The following is a 7,701-nucleotide window of genomic DNA, read 5'->3' as shown; positions in this document are numbered from 1 at the left end:
TTCCCTGTAGAGCAGGAAGGTTGAAGAAAGAATGAAAACGCCTGGCAGAATTAAAGGTGAGTGGCATCTTCCCAGACACAGTGGCTTTCCCTGCCAGGACTGCACAGTGCCGTGTGATAAATGCGCGTCACTCAGACCAAAGATTCCTTTCTCTTTTTCTCTTCTGTGTTCCAGGTAAACCTTAATGGCTGGTCATGAGTGTTTACTATGAACAGGACACTATGGAAGCACCTTGCCAACCTATGTGAGGTTCATGAATCCTAGAGATAACCCTCTCAATCCTATTACTGTTTTCAGCCAAGAGACTGCCCCAAAGTGCTTAAGGTGATCTGTCTGATGTCACCTGAATCTTTGTAAGGGCCTGAGTTGGTGCATGTGGATTCAGCCTCGAGAGAGTGATTCCACTAGGGAGGCCACCTGTGAAAATAACACAAGACAGATGGAGACCCAGGGCCAGAGGGCCGCTGAGACAGGCGAGGCCCAGCGTCTCCAGGACCTCGCAGCCTGAGTGGGCATAGACTGGGGTTCCAGAGCATGAAGCTGCACCTCAGGACACAAAGGGGGTGGAAGCCTCCCAGCTCCATCCCCCCTAAATGGGTCTGGGATGCCAGCAGCTTTACCAACCATCCCCCCTTCCCTCTTCACACACCCACCACCCAGGATGAAGTCCCCACAAGGCTGACACTCAGACAGACCTAGCCCTCTGCTTTTGGTCTACAGCAGGAAGGTTGAAAAGGGAAGAGAAAGCCTGGCACAAATTACAGGTGGGTGGTGTCTTCCCAGACCCAGTGGCTGTCCCTGAAGAGCAGCTGCCAGCCTTCCAATCTCCCCTGAAACCGTCCGCCCCCTTCCTTACATGCCTATGTCAAAAAGCAAACATTTCAAACGCCTTGGCGAGCTGAGGCCATGCAAGAGGCAGGCAGGGAACGCTTCTGAAAGTTTGGGAAAGCATTTCAAATATGCGGTGCAAGAAAGTGCTCACTGGGAGGCAAGGGGCGGGCTCTCTGGGTGGCTGTGACCCGGCCTGTCCCACTCACCTGGAACAAAGGCACCGGACCCCAGACCCCCAACCAGCCTCAGCCTACTGGCACCTAAGGCATAAAACCTCAGGTCTTTACTTACCCACCTTCATCCCACTGAGAGTCAGACAGGGACCCAGGCGAACACATGTTCCCAAGATGCCAACCACAGGCTCCGAGACCCCAGCACCTTCTCAAGACGTGGCTCTGCCCACCCTTCAACGGGTGTTTTATCTTGGTGTCTCTAGCTCCACCCAACTCATGTTTTCAGTTAACAATAGGTCCCCATCAACCAACCTTGCCCAACACCCCCAACCCCTTTTTTGGATGGGGGTGGGGAGGAGGAGTGAGGAGACCTTCACAAGCACACAGGGTTCATTTTCACCGGTGAGCTGGGAGCTCTGTTCACAAGCCTCTCCCTGCACCAGCAGCAACCCCCACGCAGTCACTGGGTAAAGGGAAGGGGATGGACCCCCGAAAGATTTATGAGCCAAGCGCAGAAGTTCCCAGGGCCCTGTGTTTTCTTCTGTGTCTGGCTTCTGATCTTCATGTCTTGGTGGCAGGAGGGTCAGCAGCATAAGTGAGGCCCCATGGCAGCAGCCCTGGCTATGCCCAGAAAGGGAGTGCAGTGTAGCGCTGGCCGCCTGGTCATTTTACAGATAAAGAGACCAAGGCCAGGGAGGGGAAGTGGTTTGTTCACACAGAAAGATGTGACTTTCTCATTCCTAGCCCAGTGCTCCAGCAATTCCTGGACAAAAGTTACAGGAAGATTTGCATCTTCAGGGATAGGTCACCTATTCCAGAGCAGTGATGGCGTTTCGACCACAGACCCAAGCCCAGCCTTCGAGAGGCCCCAGCACGGCCGGCAGGAGGCAGGCAGTCTCTCTACCTGGAAGCTGTGAGCGTGCGGTGGAGCCTCAGAGGCTACACAAGATGGCCCATTCAAGGAGGCCACTCTGGCTGCAGCCTCTCTGGGGCTGAGAATGTATGGGGCGCGCAGAGACCACGGGGGTCTCTCCGGGTAGCCCATATCTGTCATAACTGGACTGTGCTTAGAGTCAGAGGCCACCCAGCCAAAACCCGCCAAGAATGCAGCACTAATTCAACGGGAAGGTCTCTGCCATGGTATTCAGGCGCTTTCGTTTTATGCGACACCTTTGTGATTGGCCCTGCGATATCTTCTTGCTGGGTCAGGAAGGTACAGGGTTATCAGACAGACTTCATGCAAACTGCATTTGCGTGGTCTGCAGAGCCGCCCCACCCCAGTCCAGAGTCCCTGCAGCCTGTGGCAGACACTTTGACCCTTCCATCCTCAACCTCCTTTCCCCTTCCCTTGAAAGGCCCAGAACCTCCTGAGGACAATAGGAAAAGGTGACAGATGAGTGGATCAAGAATAGCCAATGTCCTGGGCACGTGCTTTTTGTACACTGGGCAGCAGACGAGCAGGGTGGCTGCCAAGACGCAAAACTGTTGGTGAGAACGTTGGCTGTTCACAGCATGTGCTGTGGAATCTTCCCACTCTGCTGGGAGCAACAGATGCCCCAGGAGCTGCTAAGCCCCCACGCCTGAGGTCCACACAGGCACTGCAGGAGGCTGGAGTTGCAGGAGACCGGGGCTGCACAGAGCTCTGAACCAGCTCACAGCACAAGGGGCCGCCGGCCTTCTAGCACTTACCGCACCTATGCCTGTCCCCACTGAGACGGAGGAAGCCTTGAGTGACAGGGTCCTCAGATGAGTCCCACAGTCCCCAGGCCGCTACCCACTAAGGGCCTGGTTCTCCACTCTGCTGCCCCTGAAGACCTGAATAAAGCTCCAGATACAATCCTCCAGCTGCCCACGTTCCCCAAGGAATGGAAAAACCCCCTCCCGATAACCTCCACAAGGGCCACTCACTTGGGTTTCCGGCCCCCACACAGCAGGACTTCTTTAAAAAGGCTTCCTAAAGGTGCAAAAGCCTAGCGTGGTTTCAACAGCAGGGCTGCGGGCTCTCAGCCACACCATCGCTCTCCTTTATTTTCCGTGTGTCTCTCAGGCCTCGCCACTAACAGGACACCAACGGTTTCAAAGCTTACGACGAGGGCAAGCTTTCAGAAAGACTTCTTTAAAACGTCTAGGGAAGGGAGAAAGCCAGCTCGCTTAGGGTCTGGAATACGCTCCTCTTCTCCTGGGGCAAATAGCATGAAGCGAGCAGAAGTAAAATGAAACCGTCAGGGTAGACGCGGGCAAGGAGCTTGGGCCACCTTCTTCTGCAGTTTGGAGAGGGTCTCTCCCCACCCCTACTTCCTTAACTTCCTCCTCCTGTTCACTCAACCAAAGCCCGCCTGGCCTGGGGCCTGCTGAAAGTCTAGCACCCGGATGCCCGGGCACCCGCACATTATGAAAAGGAATGAAACAGCCTCCAAGTTTTCACTGTATGCCACCTCTGGGGCCACAGATTGAAAGAGTCTGTGTTGCACATATGGGGAAAATTATTATGCTTTAAGCTTCCTCTAATTCTATTTCAACACAGCGTAGAGATAAAGTACCATGTTTAAAACAACAACAAGAACAACAGCCGGGCTACGTTCAGCGCCACGGCATCAAGCAAAATCGCCTTTAGCAAAATCATCAGGTCTTGAAACGTTAAGCTCACAAAGAACTTCAGCATTGGCAAGGTACAGCTCACCTGCTGGGGTGGGAATTGATGAAGCTTTGGTCCCCAAATTCACACATAGAGGCCAGCAGGGGGGCTTCAGCCATTGAAATAGATAATAAAGCCATTTCCTCAGCTACTTTTCACAAAATCTATGTTGCTATTAAAAATGTAAAAGATGAGATATTAACATTGAAAAGAAAAATAATCTCTATCATTTAACATATTGAAAAACTTGAATTTAGAACTCTAAAGGCATCATCAATTATTTTTGAAAGGTAATGAGGTTTCAAAATTTTTCACTGCGATGAGGGTATAGATTTAGACATGATGTTGAGAAGTAACGAAGTCTGAAATTCCCCTCTGATCTGGCCGCTAAGAGGGGTGGATATTAAATGCTAGCAAATCCGTCCCCTTCAGACCTTCATTGACCCAGTTCAAATTCTCTGGAACACCACTAAAGCAGGCAAAGAAGCTTGAATTTTATAAAATCGGGGGAAAGCAGGACTCACCCTGGTTTGCAGTTAGCAAACGGGAAATGTTTATTCTTCCCCTCCTTCACCTCTTAAATTGGGGACGGCTGGACACTGAGATGGAGTGGCACTGTTTTGACAATTAGCATGTTTTTCTGCATTTAACAAAATGCATCACAGCAAGCTCATGGTCCGGTCCTTCAGGCAGCCCCCTCCAACTGGGCGGTTTCTCGAAAAGAAAAAATCCTAGAGTGGGATTTTAAAATTAATCAAAAACCTTTTTCTGTCACTAAACAAGACAGCAGGTGTGTGCTCCTATTCTCTGGTCATTTTTATGTGTCTACACATATACCCACCTGTGTAACAAAAATAATCAAAGCAGGCGGGTTTGCAAACACACCTCGTTTTTAAAAAATGCAACACCACAAACACTGTCCAAACTTTGGGCAGAAAAAACAACATGGGTTTATTTTAAGGTAAGTACAACAATTAAGACCACATAAGACAAACATAGATGAAGTTAGGTTTTCTAAGTTTTTTTTTTTTTTTTCTTTTAGGAATACTCAGGGTGGAACCTACTATACAAAACCATTACACTTTGTAAATAAAAAGTATCAGATACTTGACTTCTTTATCCACCAACAAAAAAATAAATTATTTTCTTGTTTTGCAAAAGACCTACAATGGGAAAAAGAATTATATCTCATAATTGTACAGGAAACAAAACCCACATCGGTTTCTTGAATTCAATGTGGCAGTTAGAAATTGTTGGGCAAGATGAAAAAATTATCCAGTGAACTCAACTTTAAATATTATATTAATGGCTCTGAACAACAACAACAACAAAATAGCCTGATTACAAATCCACACATTTGTACAGCACGTTTGGAGAAATTTAAAATTACATACAGCACATACATTATCTGTAGAGACTCCCATACACCTATGGGGACCCCTACAGAAAGTCTCCAGGGCCTCGCTATGGGATTTGGTCCATAACTTAACTTTTGAAAGCTCAGATCGAGCACAGCACAGCCGTCCTGGTAGGGGAGGGGGATTTTAAGACCAATACTCATTTTGTTGGGCTGCGTCCCTTTGGAGGGGGTTTTCTGGGATCCCAGAAACGGGGCGGCGAATTAAAGTTACCTGCGCGCTTCACAGATGACTGGGGGCTAGCGTGCCCGCTCTCTGCTCCTGGGCCTGAGAAAAAGCTGGAGGACATGTTTTGTTTCTTTTTTGCGTGTCTGCAACCCCTTAATTGTCTGGTTGGGTCGGGGCTGAGAAGCGAAGCCGGAGCGGGCCGGGGAGGGGAGGTTCCGGGACAGGTCAGTATTTCGTGCAGTCATAGGAGTAGGGGGCTGCGTGGCGGTAGAGAGACGGCGTGGATCTGTAGGGCAGCTGACAGCTGGCATTGCCACTCACCTGGGACTCCCCGAGGGTCGAGTTCTCAATCCCTAGCCGGTGGGAGTTGAACATCTCCCTCACGTTGGGGAAAGTTTGCTGCTGGGCCGCGAACGTGTGGCCGGGGAGGTGGTTCAGGTCCCCGCTGTGGTTGAGATACCAGGAGGCCGCCTGGGCCGCGGCGGCCCCGGGCTGCGGCGTCGGCTGGGGCTGGGGAGCCGGCGGGGGCGGCGGCGCCTGCGGGTGGTGGTGGCCGTGGTGCTGGTGGTGGTGGCCCGCGGCGGCGAGCGCGCCCTCCTGGCCGGCGGCGAGGTTGAGAGCGCTCAGGGGCGACGTGGGGCCGCTCGGGTGGTCCGAGAGGGCCTCGTCCAGGGCGGGCGGGACACACATGTGCGCCGGCCGCTCGGCCCCGGTGTACAGGCTCATGGCTCGCATGCTGCACTGGTAACCCCCGGCGGCCCCGGCCTCCAGGCCCTGAGCGCACGGCTGGCCGTAGGCGGCGGGCGGCGCGGCGGCGTAGGGCAGCGCCAGCGGCGGCACCACCAGGCCCGCGCGTCCGGCCCCCGGGCTCAGCTCTCCGCCCGGCGGCGACGTTCGCAGGGTCATGATGTTCTCCACGCTGAAGCCAGGCAGCCCGTTGGGCGCCGCAGCGTGGTGCTCGGGCAGCGAGCCGTCGGGGGAACCGGCGGGCGTGGAGGCCGCGCTGCGCGGGCTGCCCTGCAGCGCGCTCTCGGGGCTCAGCGTCTCCACCTTGGTGATGACCGGCAGCGCCGGAGACGCCGCCTCGCTCTTGATCACCACCTTCTTCTCGGCTTCCTTGGGAGCGTCCGCTAGGTGGGGGGCGGCCGGGGCGCCCTTGGACGCCGCCGGGGGCGGCTCCTTTAGGTGGGCCCGCTCCTCCTTCTCCTTGGACACGTCCTTCTTTTTGAAGCGCCGCCGGCGCCGCAGGAAGCTGCCGTTCTCGAACATGTTGTAGGAGTCCGGGTCCAGGGTCCAGTAGCTGCCCTTGCCGGGCTTCTTGTCGTCGCGGGGCACCTTGACGAAGCACTCGTTGAGCGAGAGGTTGTGGCGGATGCTGTTCTGCCAGCCCTGCTTGTTCTCCCGGTAGAAGGGGAAGCGGTCCATGATGAACTGGTAGATGCCGTTCAGGGTGATCTTCTTCTCGGGCGCGTTCTGGATGGCCATGGTGATGAGCGCGATGTAGCTGTAGGGCGGCTTCACCAGGTCCTTAGGCGCCGCGGGCTGGTGGTGGTGGTAGGGTGCGTAGGAGCGGCCCATCCCCGCGCTGTACTGCTCCGGGTGGCCCGAGTAGACGCCCATGGGGCTGGCCATGCCGCCGTAGCTGCCCGCAGCCCGGTAGTAGTTCTGCTCGCTCAGGTAGGGCACCACTCCCAGGGCGTTGGGGTCGGACACGGAGTAGCGCGCCTGCATGCTGCTTCCGAGACGGCTCGCCGGCGCCCGCGCGCACAGACTGCGGCCGGGGGAGCGAGGGGGGCCCCGAGAGCGAGAGAGCGCGAGAGAGCCAGAGGGGGAGAGGAGGGGAGCGGGAGGGGCGGCCCCGGGCTCCTGGCAGCCTCCTGGGCGAGGGGGCGCGGGCGGCGGCGCTTGAGCCGAGCAGGGGCGCGCGCTTTCAGCGGACCGGGCGGATCGGCATCCTGGAGGGCGCGCCCCGGGCGAGCGCAGCGCCGGCCCCGCTCCTCGTTGGCTCCAGGACCCGGCGGCGGCAGCGCGGGCAGTCGGGTGGCTGCGGACCCAGCGGAGATGCCGCGGCCCGGGGACCCAGATGGACCCTTGGCCCGCGCGACGAGGGGCGCAGGAGGCTCTCCAAGCCCCCAGCGAATCGGCAGCCCCGAGGGTCAGCTCGCCGGGGTCCGAGCGGCGGCTCCGCCGAGCCCGGAAAAAGAGGCCAAGTCCCTTTTAGGGATTGGGAAAAATTTCAAAAGTCTTCTTGCTGAAAGCGAGTTTTTACTTTCCTCGGGCCACGCCCCCTCCCGGAACTTTGAGCCAATCACCCGGCAGCTGAGGGGAGTCGGCGCCAATCAGGGCGAGGAGCGCAGAAATCCGTCGGCTCTAAGACCCGGCCGCCCCGGCCTCCGCTGCGATTCCGTCTTCACTTGAAAAGACTTTTTAAAAAGTTATATCTTATTAAAATTTATTTTATGATCACATTTTGGTG

The 7,701-nt window shown here is 55.5% G+C and overlaps 1 protein-coding gene across 1 annotated transcript; it reads right to left on the bottom strand.

The window, feature by feature from the left end:
- Nucleotides 1–4,734: 4,734 nt before the first annotated feature.
- On the bottom strand, nt 4,735–7,465 carry FOXC2 (forkhead box C2). Its single transcript, XM_007994278.3, has one exon. It carries the CDS (start codon nt 6,954–6,956, stop codon nt 5,451–5,453), a length of 1,506 nt encoding a protein of 501 aa, XP_007992469.2. The 5' UTR covers nt 6,957–7,465; the 3' UTR covers nt 4,735–5,450.
- Between the last annotated feature and the right edge of the window lie 236 nt (nt 7,466–7,701).

This window comes from Chlorocebus sabaeus, chromosome 5 (assembly GCF_047675955.1).
Source record: "Chlorocebus sabaeus isolate Y175 chromosome 5, mChlSab1.0.hap1, whole genome shotgun sequence".
Classification (NCBI taxonomy): domain Eukaryota; kingdom Metazoa; phylum Chordata; class Mammalia; order Primates; family Cercopithecidae; genus Chlorocebus; species Chlorocebus sabaeus.
This window is presented reverse-complemented; position numbering and strand designations above follow the sequence as displayed.

What these genes read in the sequence shown, in the direction of transcription:
- FOXC2 (XM_007994278.3), bottom strand. Translation starts at nt 6,956, where the DNA reads ATGCAGGCGCGCTACTCCGTGTCCGACCCCAACGCCCTGGGAGTGGTG.